This window comes from Brassica napus, chromosome A3, assembly GCF_020379485.1.
Source record: "Brassica napus cultivar Da-Ae chromosome A3, Da-Ae, whole genome shotgun sequence".
Taxonomy (NCBI): Eukaryota; Viridiplantae; Streptophyta; class Magnoliopsida; order Brassicales; family Brassicaceae; genus Brassica; species Brassica napus.
The window spans coordinates 13426111-13442466 of NC_063436.1; the positions used below are offsets into that span (position 1 = coordinate 13426111).

At 34.9% G+C, this 16356-nt stretch overlaps 3 protein-coding genes across 3 annotated transcripts; 1 reads left to right on the forward strand and 2 right to left on the reverse strand.

Moving 5' to 3' along the window:
- The first annotated feature begins 811 nt into the window (after positions 1-811).
- On the forward strand, positions 812-2604 carry LOC106438786 (magnesium dechelatase SGR2, chloroplastic). The gene is made up of 4 exons (XM_048776051.1): positions 812-1207; positions 1554-1727; positions 1818-1985; positions 2059-2604. Exons 1-4 carry the CDS (start codon positions 1076-1078, stop codon positions 2371-2373), a joined length of 789 nt encoding a protein of 262 aa, XP_048632008.1. The 5' UTR covers positions 812-1075; the 3' UTR covers positions 2374-2604.
- Positions 2605-5863: 3259 nt separating this feature from the next.
- Positions 5864-8610, reverse strand: LOC106443827 (protein FIZZY-RELATED 1-like). Its single transcript, XM_013885384.3, has 8 exons — positions 8020-8610; positions 7343-7465; positions 7164-7268; positions 6850-7092; positions 6486-6782; positions 6346-6408; positions 6203-6271; positions 5864-6108 (listed from the first exon to the last, which is right to left on the reverse strand). Exons 1-8 carry the CDS (start codon positions 8518-8520, stop codon positions 6055-6057), a joined length of 1455 nt encoding a protein of 484 aa, XP_013740838.2. The 5' UTR covers positions 8521-8610; the 3' UTR covers positions 5864-6054.
- A 1811-nt stretch (positions 8611-10421) lies between these two features.
- LOC106438785 (PGR5-like protein 1B, chloroplastic) lies at positions 10422-12975 on the reverse strand. Its single transcript, XM_013880067.3, has 10 exons — positions 12589-12975; positions 12133-12245; positions 11934-12030; positions 11756-11856; positions 11612-11668; positions 11351-11427; positions 11224-11275; positions 11018-11128; positions 10826-10923; positions 10422-10725 (listed from the first exon to the last, which is right to left on the reverse strand). Exons 1-10 carry the CDS (start codon positions 12773-12775, stop codon positions 10656-10658), a joined length of 963 nt encoding a protein of 320 aa, XP_013735521.1. The 5' UTR covers positions 12776-12975; the 3' UTR covers positions 10422-10655.
- Between the last annotated feature and the right edge of the window lie 3381 nt (positions 12976-16356).

Genomic DNA, 16356 nt, shown 5'->3' on the forward strand with positions numbered 1-16356 from the left:
ACATTTTTTTCAAAATTGTAATTTTCTAATCTTAATATGATAGTTTCTTTTTAATATCTAAAAAATTTAAAAATATTATTTGTATAAGGTTTAGTCATATACCAAACAAATGTTTTTCTTAAATTTATTAAATTTGATTTAATATATTTTGAACAGATAGAAAATGTTTTCAAGATTTTAATTTTAAATATATACATATATAATTAATCATAAATTTAAATAAAAAATATTTATTTTATTTTAATTTTATCATATAATTAAGAAAATCTAAAAACGAAAAAATATTTTAAATGTAATTAAAATTTTAAAACTTTTATTTCTGCACATAAGTGTAGAAAAACATCTAGTTTGAGATAAAAGAGAAATATGCATACACCATTTTTAGATTTTTTTTTTTTTTTTGAAATTGCAGGCTTTTGAAATGCGAAAAACTTATAAACATGTTAGGATAGACAAATATTTGGTAAATTTTTAGTTTTTAAAATGCTTTTTCTCTCAAAATTTGAAAGTATTATTGACAGCTCAACCGTTAAATACCCCAACAATAGATAAGTTCCGACCGAAGCCGCAACGTACAGAATTGTTTCTAAATATTCGGCGAACCGCTTGTCTCTTTGTCCCGAAAGGTAGTGTATTATCTGATAACGAATCGAAGAGAACTCGTCAACGCTACGTTTGTGCTTTAATGAGACGACACATGCCAACTCATGCAGTGAAGAAGCTGGACACCAACGTGTAACTCACAGCTTCACCTCGTCAGAGCGGATTTTGGACTTGTGTAAAGTCTACAAATAGAAGCAACCTTCACTTTTCACTCGTATCGTAAGATTGTTGACTCCAACACGCAAACAACAAAAACAAAAACAAAAAGAAAAACCTAATTTTCTGGAAGATAAAGCTTAACGGAAAGCGAAAGCAAGCTCGTTTTTTTTTAAGGGCTTCCAGCTTTTGATATTGTGGGTTTTACGAACGCGCAATAATAGCGTGAGACGTTAATATAGTTCTTCTTTTATTTAAGGATTGTATTTTCCTTCAGTCTTGTTTTTACAGATACTGATATTGAAACGAAGCAGAGATGTGTAGTCTGGCGACAAATCTCTTATTCCCATCGAAGATGAAACCCGCTTTTACAGAGAAACAGAGCACTAGCTCACTCTTCGTTACTACAAATAACAGATCCAAGATGAAGAACAGATCTGCTGTTCCTGTAAGAATCTCAAATCTTTTACAGGGAAAATTTTTACACACTGTTTTTACGGTACCTATTTTCTATTTTCGTCAGTAATTTCATTTAATTGTTTTATGCGATTAGTTTCTTAAGTTCTAAAGACCTAATAATAAGAAATTGAATTCTATTGCTTCAGGCTATATGCTATGTTTTAGGGCTTTATCTTAACTTTATGCCTTGGGTTATATGCTATGTTTTACGGTTTTATTCTTAACTTCATGCCGTAGGTATGCTCTGTTTTAGGGTTTATATTGACGCGTTAATTGCATCTTTTTGGATCTAAATTTGATTTATTAAAGAATATTTGTGTGTTTGAATGAATAAGGTTGCAAGATTATTTGGACCGGCGATTTTTGAAGCCTCCAAATTGAAAGTATCATTCTTAGGAGTTGATGAGAAGAAGCATCCATCAAAGCTCCCAAGAACTTACACTCTTACTCACAGTGACATAACCGCTAAGCTAACTTTAGCTATTTCTCAATCTATCAATAATTCTCAGGTAAGCCAACAAACTCCCCATAATGCACAACTATTTTATGTTTGTGTTTTTCAGAGGCATGCCTTTTTTTTTTGTATGTGGATTCACCAGTTGCAGGGATGGGCTAATAGATTGTTCCGGGACGAAGTAGTGGCCGAGTGGAAGAAAGTGAAGGGTAAAATGTCTCTTCACGTTCATTGCCACATTAGCGGAGGCCATTTCCTTTTGGATCTCATAGCGAAGCTTCGGTACTACATATTTTGTAAGGAATTACCGGTGGTAAGTAAGTGGTTTATGTACTTTTGATATGGAACAATGTTACCTCTTAGTTATATTTGACATTGATTTATAGGTATTGAAAGCTTTTGTTCATGGGGACGGGAACTTGTTGAATAGTTACCCTGAGCTACAAGAATCTCCCGTTTGGGTTTATTTCCATTCAAACATCCCCGAGTACAATAAGGTTGAATGTTGGGGGCCGCTTTGGGAGGCCACGCAGCACAACCACGATGGAAATAGAACACGCAAAAAATGTGAAACTCTGCCGGAGCTAGCATGTCCCGATGAGTGCAAGTGTTGCTTTCCGTCGGTTAGCACGATCCCATGGTCTCATCGTCATTATCAACATGGCAGAGGGGATGAGAATGAGAATTTCGTGGGTGGCTAGTTGGGAATACCTATCCCAAACTCTGAGAAATTGAAGTGATAGATCTCGTGAGGATATTTCTTTTTCTTTGTCCTTTGGTGGTTAGGAAAAGTTGGAAGGAATGTGAAAGTTATTTGTTTAGTGTTAACAGTAAGTAGATGGAAGTTGTACAACAGTGTTAGTATTACTATCCTTTGTATTATATATTTACGAAGTCCATGTAGAAATAAAGACTTTGCTACGTGTGTTAAATGATATTTTTTTTGGTTGGCAACAACAAGAGACAACAAGAGACGATACTTTGATGCAACGATTCGGCATCAATTCTATGGAAGCTTTGGAACAATGGAAGTCCAACCCAAGACTGCCTATATATAATAGGAAAATTGTCACAAATAACATATATTCATGTTTGTACTAATTATTTTTAAAAAATACTTGTACTTTTAGAATTAACTAATTTAGACATAGGATTTAGTATAAGATATTTATACTAACTAATCTAAATTTAAGATTTAGAGTTAAAAGGTGAGGTAGGATTTTTGAAATATGAAATTTAAGATTCTAATAAATATATAAATAAATACTTAAAAATTTTAAAAAATAGTTTTAAACATAATTTTCGATTTTCATAAAAAAAATTTAAAAAAAATTCAAAAGAAAAAAACATCTATGAAAAATTATAATTGGAAAACAAAAAATCAAAAAAAATATTTTTAAGTATTTTCATCAACCGTTGAACTATTTCAATGTTTTCAGCTCTAAATATTCATTGGAATGACAGCCATTTCAAATTGGAAGCTGTCGAATTCAAAGGTCTGTCTGCTTTCTTTTTACCAGCCGAATCAGAGAGTGACAAAGGGATATTATCTTCTATCGGAGTGGTGGTAGGTTTTGAATTAGCTCTGGTTCTTCTCACCTAGGCAAGAGGACGCTTCATATTAGACACAAAGTATTTCACATCGATAATTGAAAGGAATCCTAAGCAATCTATATATATAAAGAAATGTTCGCCTCTCTCCCGTGAAGCCACGTCATCAATTCGTGCGTTCTGAGAGTGACACGTGTCCCATTTTATATTTAGAGCCAAAATAAATGAATGCAGTTAAGGGTAATTAAACTCATCACCTCTAGCACTGATAATTTCTCTTAGAACCACTAGGATAAAGTCACTTTTTATAAATATTTGGCCGCGAAAATACTTATTATCGTGTCAGCTGGAAGCCCATGCTTTTTCTGCTTGTGGCCAGGGCCAACACTGAACTGACGTCAAGATGAAGATCGTGAAGTTAAAAACTTTGCAGTTTTGCAATGTTTCCAATCTTTATCACTTGATGCATATAATATATATCAAAATACATTTGTTGTAGACGCTTTTATTAGTTTTGCTTTTACAATAAGGTATTTAAAGTTATAAATGTTTTGTGCCAGTGAAGTAATGGTTGAAAAATCTCTATACATATGTCATTTTAAAATAACACCCAACTTCTATATATAGTCAATACATATGTCCATGTTATATTCTAAACTAAATATTTTCTCTTTTAAAAATATAGAAAACATTTTTTTAGCCTACAAGCAAATGTTGTAGAGCAAGTATGCATTATACAAAATAATATATATTTAAAATCCATACACAAAAACATAAAAGTTGTTATAGGCCTCTTTCTGACACATGCACACTCCACTATGAATAAGAATTAAAAAAAAAACAGTATTGTCATCAAACTTTATCACAAATCCACATTTGTACATCTATAATTATGAGTTGGACAATTAGTTAATTTGATACAATACCAAAGCAAGAATAATTGAAAAACAACTATATCACCGCATACTAATAAGTAAGACATAACAGATAACCAAATTCTTGAATCTTAAAACAAATTTCAACTCGAGTATTTAGTGAATATCAAATTAACTAATATCCCGCCCGTAGGGCGGGCAGACCCTAGTATATAAGATAGATGTGTCACTCCTTTTATCATCAATTGGTGTTAAGTTGGAAGCTCATCTAACTTAACATGGTATTATAGCCCGATTCATGCTGTCCAATCTGATCTACATCGATCTGATTCAAAGCTGGTCTATCGATATTTGTCCGAACATTCCGAGATTGACGTTCAAAAAGTCATCTTCTCGAAAGACGTATTAGACACAAAGTATCCCACATCGATAGTTGGAAAGGATCCTAAGCAATATATAAAATAGATGAACTACTCTTTTTATCACCAATTGGTTTTAGGTTAGAAATTCATCTAACTTAACACTTTCTCTCTTTTCTTTGATCTCAAGGTACTGCTAGAGACAGATGGGAAAGAGTTTCCTGCTCCGAAAGCCATAGAACCCTGGATCTTGAAATTGGACGAGACATTCTGTTCAACCGAGTTCTCTGATTCATATCCATTGAGAGACTGAGGATCAGGGAGAGATATGGTTGGGGCCTAAACCCAATCATGAGTGTACTGAAATCCCAGCACCTTGGGAGTTATAATTACAAACATGACCCTTGTTCTTGTTTAGATCATGAGAGATGTGCAGAATCACATGTTGTACCTTTGGATTCTCCTTAATGGATTGCTGCATATGTAATATTCTTGCTCATCTTTCTGTTTCATCAGAATGGGAAACATATTGAAGAGTCATGCGCCGATCTTCCTTTGATAACTCCGGGAAAAGAGGAGGAAACCCAGGAGGACCATCCATACGGATGCCTTCAGTTGATCTTCTTTGCTTGTCTCCTCGATTGGTAGTGGTGGTTTATTCAAACCTGCAGCTGGTTACTTTCTCTTGGAGTATGGGCACCAAGATTTCTCATGAGTAAGTCTAAAGCAAGAGAAGCACCATTTATGAATCTTTTTATACTCATAGGTGATTACAGTATTTTCACCAGAGGGTAGAATGAGATTCTTGACTTCAAAGGCAAGATTTTCCACGTTGAGGGTTACTTTAGCTCTGACATAATTTGTGGTCTGTGAGGCTTTGGGATCATAGGCAAGTTCTTCCACTTTTTCCTATCTTTTTGGCAAGATTAAACATTATCTCTGATGTATAGTGAACCACTGGATGTTCCTGATTTGGAAACTGTCGTGAGAAAGTTTCTTGGTGGAGAAGTACACCACCCTTCAAGCAACAACGTTGTAACTTGACTACTAGTGGAAAAATAAAATTTTAATAGTTTTTAAATCAAAATTTTTATAACAACGTTGTAGCTTGACTGCCTAAGTTTGCCCGTTTGTATCGGACATATTACAATGGTTCACTTCTAACCTATGCAATCACTTTTAGCTTACTTTGTATCTTTCAAATCACTTTTTTTGCTTGTTTGTATTGATGTTGTTGCGTTAGTTGCATAGAAGGCTACGGTTCTCTTTACAACCATGAGAATAGTGATTGTCACTCTGCTAATTAAGGTCTCAGGAGATAATTTCTAGCTAATTGTCTCCAGCAAAACCAAGATTCACAACTAGTGTCTTGTTTGTTTCTCATTTGTCTAATGATCAAGTTGCAGAAGAAAATGTGGTTTGATTATGCTTACGTTCATGTTTTGTTTATGTAAAAATCGTTGAAAAATAGTTAAATATTTGTAAAGATTCAAACTATATACACAAAAGGAGACCTAAAGAATCACACCAACACTCCAAAAACTATGCAAGGTATGGTTGGTTATTGACGACCCAACTATATCATATTCTCAAGAGATCACCGGATTGTTGTTCTACCAAAGTACAGGGCCCCAATCCCGCTCTCCCTGCGCTGAGAACAAGAAACAGAGAGCACATGTGTGTTTGTGTTATGCATTGTTGTGACTAAGAGACAGGAATAAAGCATATTAATGTTCTTTCTTTACCTGAGATTTAGGAGAAGGGAACACATTCCAAAATCTTAACGTTTCATCTCCTGCTCCTGTCACGATTGTCTGCCAACCAACAAAGATTCATCACACAAGAGAAACTACCGAACTACCGTTGATGCAAGTGTAGATATTCTAACCTGTCCATCGGGTGAAACAGCAAGATACAGAACACGAAACGTGTGACCCGTAAGAGTTGCTAACTGTAAGAGATCAAAAAGACATGTTCAGTTGTCTAAATTGTCAGCAAGAAAGAGAGAGAGAGAGAGGTAAATCTTACTTTAGACATGGTTGGGTATTTCCAAACGATGATTTGGTTTTGAGAATATCCGTGCGTGCTCACAAGCTCGTTCACGTTCTTAGACCAAGCCAAATTACACACCTGACTATTAGTGTCTACGCAACTTAAACGAGTGTTCGTCGTCGTGTTCCAGAAACGGATACATCTATCAGCAGTGCCACCACCTGAAGCAAGAAGTCCATGAATATGCGGAGACCAAGCAATAGCTTTAACCGCCGCTGTGTGTTCACAGTATCTCAAAACCGGTTGTGTTGAATGTTGGTTCCATACAAGAAGCTGCACCATCCGAGGAGAATCATTACCCGTGTTCCAAAGAGGAAACAGACCCAATTATATATTTTACCTTATTGTCGTTTCCGCCTGATGCCAGCTCACGATTGTCATAAGACCATTTGAGTCCGCAGACTTCGGATCTGTGACCTGTTAGCTTACTGACATGATCTTCTTGAGAACGTATGTCTCTCTGAAGTATTTTCTTGTCTCTACTACCGGAAGATAAAACAGATGAGCTCCATGCCAGGGCTCCAACTCGTAGTCGGTGTCCTCCCATCGTTCTTATTCTCCTGCAGCGTAACGCATCCCAAATCTAGTGAAAAAGAAAAGCACTAAGATTAAGTTGTCCATATTTTTAAAAAGCTATAAATGTGTTCAACATACCTCTACAGTTCCGCTACTAGTTCCAATAGCCAAATGTGTTCCACGTAGTGCCCAACTCACTGAGCAAACACTTTCATCGCCACCGAGATCGCATAACTTAGTTACCTGAAAGTCATTCCAAGTCAAAAACACTTGAACATTCTTTGAGTAAAGAAAAAGAAAGAAAGAAAGAAACTCGCCTTGCTACTAGAAGCATTCCACAAATAAACACATCCCCCTAATCCAACTGCAAGAACATTTTGCGCTGACCAATCCACGAGATTCAAGTAAAAATCATCTTGCAGAGCCGGCGCATCCAATACCTAACAACAACATCCACAACATCAGCAAGAACCTACATTTATAATCACTGGACAGAGAGTAAGACATTACGCATTCTTCAAAAACAGTTCAATAAACACTAACAAAAACTTCACAAACATCTCACGAGTTTCACACAAACAACACTACACTAGTAATCTCTGGAGAGAGAGTAGTAGGCATTACGCATTCTTCAAAAACAGTTCACTCCACACACACACATTCACTCAAAGAGATCAATTCCTAAAATGTCTCAACACACTACACTAATCCATCCAAAAACACACACACACAAATCTACACTAGTAACATTCACATGACAAATGCAATATCAGGAAGAATCTACATTATTTATACTCTTTGTATAAAGAGTAGACATCACATATTATTCGCAAACAGTACATTAAACACTAGCAAAGACTGTATAAAGAGCTTTTAAATAGATGAAATCGCAGGAACACAATCGAAGCTACACAATTCAATCCAATTCAACTACTAAACCCTAATTTCAACTCACAAACCCTAAAGTCCAAAACTTTAAAAACCCTAAACTCACCTTATAAGCAGACTTAAGAATATTCCTGGGCGGCTTAACCGGACTACGGCTAACACTAGGCCCCTCATCACACCCAAACGGCGGAAACGAGTTCACCGGCCGCTGCGTCTCCGTCTTATACCGGAAAATATTCCTTGAAGAAGGAGAGAACCCAGTAACGACATCTCTCTTCTCCGGCGTCTCCGGTTCGAAAAGCACGGTTCGGAGCATACCGGCGTAAGACCCAGGCCCATCTTCTTTCCCGTCCTTGGGCGACGGTTCGAGGCCGAAAAGAGCGAAATTTGAACCGGATGGGCTCGGGATAAACCGGTCGGAGTAGATTGGTTTGGAGGGAGAGTGGTAGTGGTCGGAATGGATTAAACGGTTGATTCGTTGGGTCTCGAGTGAGACCGTTGGTCGGTTCATTGACGGTGGGAGGTTTAGCTGAGATGATGAAGATGAAGGATCTTCTTCTTCGTCCTCCATGGTTGGTTTGATTCTCTTGCTGCTTCTTTCCTCCATGATTATTCCAGATTTGGGAAAATCTTTTCTGTTCTTTCTTTCCCGGGAAATTCTCAGGGAAACAGAAATCGTCAAGGGAAAAAATGGTGCGAAAACAAGGGGGTGATCAGGTGCGGTAGAGTTTATAGTTTGTACAGTGCATCCTTTGTGTTTATGGACTGGGCCTGAACTCTCCGCCGGTATATTTTCAGCCCAAGAACTGTTTTTAATACAGCCCAATAAGAAATGGTTAAGTGTAGGACTGGGTAAACCAAATCGAAAATTCGAACAAAACCCAACCCTATAAAAATGAATCTAAACCGAACCGAATCTAACTTAAACACCAAATGGATTTTGTTCTACGGTTATGAATTTTTACCCAAAGTAAACACGAACCCAAATGAATATCCGAAAAAATCCAAAAATTTCAATATTCCAAAAAAAAACTTATCGAATCTAACTTAAACACCGAATGAATTTTCTTCTACGGTTATGAGTTTTTACCCAAAATAAACACGAATCCAAATGGATGTCCGAAAAAGTGAAAATTTCAATATTCCAAAAAAAATTTGTACTAAAACCGATCTCAATCTCTAATATGTATCCATAAAATACTAAGATATTAATGAATACATAAATAATTATCAGTTACATGAATAATTAACTTAAATATTTATTTTAATATATTTTTTTGTCGTCTACTTACTTAAATGTATATATTTTGGTATTTGATCAATATTGATGTTTTTATATTTTGACAATTGCATTCAAAGTTTAACAAAGAATAAGTTTGGTTCTGGAGTTTTTTTAAGGCTTAAATAACTTTTTATGTTTATAAAGTTGCTAGCTAGTTGTTAATTTTAGTTCGTTTACATTTTATTATGTATGTTTCTCGTTCGTACAAAGCTTTGGTTTTGTGTGATATGTCTGATGTTGTCATATATAATTTAAGGACGAATCTCGTATGGTTGATAGAAGAGTGTCCTAAAGTAATTATGAAAAACAACAATATGGTTTGAATAAGTCACATACACAAATTTATTGAAAAGATTGGAAATATATTGAGTTTGTTCAAGTACAAATCAATATTTTTGGAACCGATTACTCGATTAATATCTGAATCAGAACTATTTCGGGTTCAACCAGATCTTAGACATGTAACTAAACCTTAACCAAACTCAACTAAAGCCGAACCTAATCGAACTCGAACTTTTATAATATCCTAATAGAGTTGAAATTCATGAATCTGTAATCCAAAACCCGAATAAACCCGATTGCCCAGCCCAAGGTAAGTGTAACCCAAACTTCTCTGCCTGAAACTCCATACTATTATTGTAAATATCATTTGTTTTTCTTTTCTCTGTGTCATCATCTAGATCGAGAAGACTTGATCCATAGGACTATAACCACCCTTATACGAAAAAAAATACAAAACCCGTATTAAGCATAGAGCACAAAGCATAGGGTAAGTTTTAAACGAATAACATAAAACAAGCTCTCAAGGTTTAGTCTACATTAACATGTGAGGAAACTTCCAACCACATCCACACGATGGGATTTACCATAGTGAAACTAAGAAGTAACTAAGGTTTCACCGTGCATCAAACTACAACAGTCACACATTTCAGAATGTTAAAAAGCCCATCGTCAATGACAACATCACAGCACTCCATCTTACCCCAAATATCTCCTCCCTGGCGCTTTTCCAAAACAATCTCCGCACAACAAATCATCTCCTTGCCTTCATGATTATTTACAACTTCATCGTTTGATATAACAGTTTCATATGGATTAGTAAGAAATATATTTCTGTTCAAGTGTTATAATATACACAACTATAACAAAACAGACATCCAAGTGTAGGTAACTTGTTGTCCCGTTTTTCCATTTTATTTTTTCTAGTGAGAGCGAAATTCCTCAAAGAAGTAATCACATGGTGTTTTTTCTCTGATTTCACCTCAGATTTACTTACAACACACAATACCAGTCAATGACAGCTACATGGAAACGTCTGAAGCTTATAAAAGACAGCACACAAAACAAACTCTTTTGCTTTTCTTTTTCTCTTCTTTGATTTCTCCATCTTGTTTATCTATTAGTATCAATATTACATCATAAAACATTTCCCCTGAGAATGAAACCATGGCCCATAGTGTTTAAGCATTGCCTCCTTCTGGTAATGTGATCAAACGAGTACTTGAGTCATACACCATCGCCGTTCCACATCTAAACCAGAAAATCAATTTTAAGAATCAAAAACATTTCAAGTATAAACTTTCATCGGTAAATTAGATAAAGAGTCTAAAGATATCGAGCTTTTGCTTACCCGGAGCATTTAACATTGTTGGTGGAACCATCATTGGAGATGGATAGTATTGTTCCAAAGAAGGATGTATTCTCTGTTCCACAGTTTGGACAAGGGCCCTGTTAAAGATACATTCCAAGAACATTTCATGAGTACTAATCATTTGTTTTCTGTAAGTTCAAGAACTAATCTGAGAAGAGCAATGGTTTTGACCTTCAGGATCAAGGAGTCTCTGATGATCAGCTTTGTGAGTGATAGCGCAAGATACACAATTGCAGGCACCGCAGCGAACCATGTGAAGATGAAACTGAATGGTTCCGGAAGCTGCAAGTTTTCATTTGCGTTTTTTAATATAAATATTGCAAGAAGATTGTAACAGTTACCTCCAAACTATATAAGAAGATTCAAAAGGGTTTTACCTCGAGCAAGTAAGTGATTTCAAAACCCGTAAGGTCATCAAGGAAGAAAAACCTGGAGAACAACAGTTGAACCTGAGATTATGTTTTGATTTTCAAATCTTGAGAGAGGAACAGAACAGATACTTACAGTCCGAGAGCGACAACGGTTGCTGGAACATTCAACAAGAACATTTTGAAATAATCTACGGCCAGATCACTGTAAACCTGCATGATCATGAATCCAAAACGTATGAAACTTATGTCATGTTCTAGAAAAAATGTTACGTTCTCAATGTCTTATGTTATGTTCTACAAAAGGTACGGAATGTTCTAAAGAATGCCTTATGTTATGTTTAAGTTCTACAATGTCTTAAGATTTAAGAATGTAAATGAAGTAGATTGTTTTTACCTTTTTACTACGAAGACTGCATCTAGGACCCTCGCACACAATCTCACTTCCGTCCATCTACAGAAACAGAAAGCAATGATGTACATGTACCGGATCCAACATACACATATGTAACAAGCTGGGTTAAATTAAAGATATACAAACCTTCAGTTTCATTTTGAGCTTGTCGTATTCTTCATCACTCATGATTGGATTGCCAGACACATAAGCCATTGAAGCTTCAAGGAATCTTTGTTCATCAGAACCTGAAATACACAAAATAATTGATCATATTCTGCGAACGGAGCATGAAGATACTAGAAAATCATATTAGTGTCATTACTTAGCATGACAACACTGCTTCCTTCCCACATCAACTCTTCTTTAAGGTTATCAAACTCTTCATTAGACATAACAGCCTTTCCTTCGTAATAGAATGACTGCAGAGAACAATCCTCTCAGACTTGGAAAAACTTCTTTATTATATTTATTTATGTAACCATTAAAAAAAAGAAAATAAATAATTATTTCTTGTGTGTTACTTGCATCGCTTGGAGAAACTCTTGTTCCATTTCACCGATTGATCTCTTCTCGTTCTTGTTGATGCTACAGTAAGGTAAGATCTTGCTATCAACTTCTTCCCCACCCACCTGACCTGAAGTCAAGAATGTTCTAAAGGTTGATTAGAACATAAAAAACAAAACAAAACCCACAAACAGAAAAGTTTAAAACAACAACTTGTTTCAAGAAAGACCCTAGGAGAAATTCAAAGGTTGATTCGAAGATAAATAAACAAAACAAAACCCAAAAACAGGAAAGCAGTTATGTTCTGTAATATATAAAAATCAAAACTTTTTTTCACAGAAAAGTTGTTGCCAAACGAAAGCCTAGTCGAGATAGATCGTTACATGCACACTGTAAAAGGGTAATCTTCCATATTTGAAGTTACGTGTCCAAAAAGATTGAAACTTTATCAAGAGGGCAAAACAATCAAAGACCTGACTGATCGGTAGTGGCTTTGACGGGTAATAAGAAAAGTCTTCGTCTGAGAGAAATAGATCGTCGAGGGCTGAACTGAGCAGAGTGTGTCCTCGAAGGAGGAGAAGAACAAGTGGTGGTGGATTTGCGAGAAACTGGAGAGTGGAATCGAGGGATTGTTAGAGTAAACGCCATCTTACTACACATTTTCTTCTTCTTCTTCTTCCGGGAGAGAGACGAGCGAGATTGTTCTTTCTTGTGTGTTTCCGGGAAGAAGAAAAATGTGAAGAGCTTTGGAATTGTGGTTGAGAATTGAGATTGTGATGGAAGTGTTGTGATTTTTTCGCAACGTTTGTCTGTTTATTGGAGGGAGAATGAGAAGGAGATAAGGAAAGATAGATCGTGTGGCGATGAAGAGTTCCACGTCAGCAATGAATATCTAGTTATTCTGATTACGCATAGGTTGCGTTTGAAAAGAAAGTAGAAGGAAGAAGGGTAAGAATTCTGCATGACTAGAAATATTGATTTTGAAGCCCACGATTGGCCCAGTTTTATATGAGAGAAGTGCGATTGACTTGTAGAAACTGAGACACTTTAGACTAATCTAGAATGGTTTTGAATCATGAATCTGGTTCTATACAAACCTCTCTCTTATCTCTTCATTATCTTTTAGAGAAAGGTTTTGGGTTTGTCGTTTGATCTTCTCCTGCTTCCTTTGACCAGCGATGAAGATCCAGTTCCGGCATCTGGTGACTCCCTTAGCACAGTTGGCCGGCTCTTGGCTCCGGTTGTTTGCGTCTTACTTAGGTGGAACATCTGCTTCTCCGATGACCGATGGCTTCGATTCCGATGATCTACCTTCTTCTCCGGTGGAGTCGTTGGCTTACCTCCGGAATTTTCCCGAATTTTGTTCCCGTTTGCTGGCCTTCGCAGGAGGATCTTCGATTGGATTTCTTCTATCGAGTTTCCTCTGTTGTTTAGAGGTCCGGTGTTAATGGCTAAGGCGTTTTGGCGACTGCTCTCTCAATTTCTATCATCGTTCCCGTTGATCTCTTTGATTGGGTTTTTGTTCCGGTTTGTTTCCGGTGGAACACACGATTGGAGGTTATCAGAGATGTTTTTTTTGGTGAAGTCGTCTGATGGTGGTGCGGTTCTTAATTGACTAAAGTCGTCCGACGGTCTCTTTTTCTGCGGCGTCCTGTTTCCGGTGTGTTCTGGTGGCAGTCCGGAAGTCGTTCCGGTGATGACTATCTTCCTGTAAAGATGATGGTTGCTTTGTGTGACACGTGCGTTTCCTGTAAAGTCGTTTCGTTTATCCGTTTCGCGTGGTGGCAAGTGGAAGGCGTCTTCCTTTAATTTTTTGTTTGGGTTTTGTTGGGCCGTATTTGGTCTATTTATTGTTGTTGTCCATCGGTTGGACTTTTTCTGTTTTGTTTCTGGCTTTTTTATGAGCTTTTGTATTGTTGTTTAATATTATAATACATATGACAAAAAAATGGTTTTGAATCTTTTGATATTCAATGCCCTATTTTTCCCTTATTAACACTTTACATTATTTTTTATTTCTTCCATCTCATTATTTGAATTTAATAATCTATAATAATTTTGTTTAATATAGTTTAATATTTAGATTAAAAGAATTTATAATTCTTTTTCATTTTTCTGATGACAATTAGGCTTTCTTTTTAGATTATATCTTATTAACACTAAATTACATTAAAATAAATAAAATTACATAATTTTTGTAAAAAAATATAATTAATAAAGAGAATTTGTACTCCCTACACATCAAATTTCCTCTATTTGCACTTCATACCCTATTTCCCCTTAATTTTTTTCCCCTATCATTACCATTTTTCCCCATTCTATGATATCCCACCTTTTTAAGTATACTAGGACCGTTCCCGGGCTACGCCCGGGTTATTTTCTATGAAAATATTAAAGTAGAATATCATATTAGATTAATATATTTGTTTTCTAAATTATGTTAAATGTAAAATAGTGGTAGGATTAAAATAATTATTGAATGTAAAAAAAAAATAGAAAAATAAAAAATAATAGCATAGTAAGATATCTAATATAAATCATTTTATTTTAATAATGTTGAATAAAAAATCTAAAAAAATAAAATTATAGAGACATAATATATAATACTAAAATATAAAATATGCATTTATATTGATTACTATTATATTAAAAATGTATATTTATAAAATGAAAAGTAGCCGGATGGACGTGCGATTCAAACTCTAGTGATTATTAAATTTGACATTGGAAAATGTTTGACATAGTTTGATGAGAATTTATATTCAACTGTTTGAGAAGGACGCAAATTCATCTCTATGTTACATACCTGGAGAGTTGCATATGCATCACTGAATTCATAGTGAGATTCAATCGTTTAATTTATAGTTTTCAAAAAAGGGTTGAAATAGAGAGAAGAAGGAATTGTCTATTCTCTACTGAAACTATTGGAAACAGGAAACGTGACTATGATCAAAAATGTTTAAAAAAAAAAAAAAAACAAAACAAAAATAGAGAACAAAACTCACTTCCTTTTCCTTTGCTGACAATATAAGCTTGCTAGTTTGTCCATAATCTATCTTTGAAGTTGAAAGAATTTGAAGGTTTCTTTAAATTGGTCACAACTCTGCAATAAACAAACTATTGCACACAAACTAAGAAATAATAATCTATAATATTTCTTACAAAATAAATAAATAATAATCTATAGTATTGATGTTTTTTTCTTGTAACACCTATATTATTAAAGTTATATCACATTTTTTTCTCTTTGCGCTACTTCAGTAATCAAAGAAAGAGAGAAACATCATGTCATCACATTTATTAAATTTTACAAAATTTCTTCATCTTTCATTTTTATTATTCGAGCGAAATATACTAAAATAATATCTAATATTCTATATATAATTTTAATCAATAGTATATTTTAAAACCCAACAAAACAATTAATATCTATATTTTCATAAAAATAATTTAATACAAAATTAATAATATAACTCTCAAAAATACAAAATTAAAGAACACATTACTAAAACTCACAAAATAAAGTATTTAAAATATCACGAATAGGAACCTTTATTTATCACTTCAGTTTCTTCACTTTTTCTTTATTTTATAACTGTCAACTATTAATCACTCCAAAAATATCTGTAAGCAATGATCTTAACAAATGAGAATTTACAAATTACAGATCTAGATCTTCCTTTAAGTACCGAAAATGGTTTATGCTCAACTGTACTCTTTTTCATATGATATAGCATTTAGCATTTACCAAGTACATAACTTTGAAATCATTGTTCCACCAAAAGTACATATCATTTAAAGGGATCATAACTTGGAGACCAAGAAATGGTTCGGATGATTCTAAGCGATGTGTATGATTAAGAACAAAAAATATTTGTATTTAACAAATACCTAAGACTCAGAAACACTATACCGACAACATTGATTAATCGTTTTGTACAATCACACCATCCAAAAATCACAATCCAAAAATTCATTTGCAGGATGCCCTTTATTCCCATTAAATCCCACCACCAAACTTTACACACAATAAAACCCAATTTGACTTGGAAAAAACATCAAAAACGAATACATGGGAGATGAATAATGCAATACAATCACACTAACATAACAGTCACAAAAGTAGTCGACCAAAAATATCCTCTCAGCCAGGAGTTTTCAGGAAGTCCAGCTTCTTCCTGAATGACCAAAACACAAAACCTAAGAACCACATAATACATTGTTTGCAATCATGTGAGGTG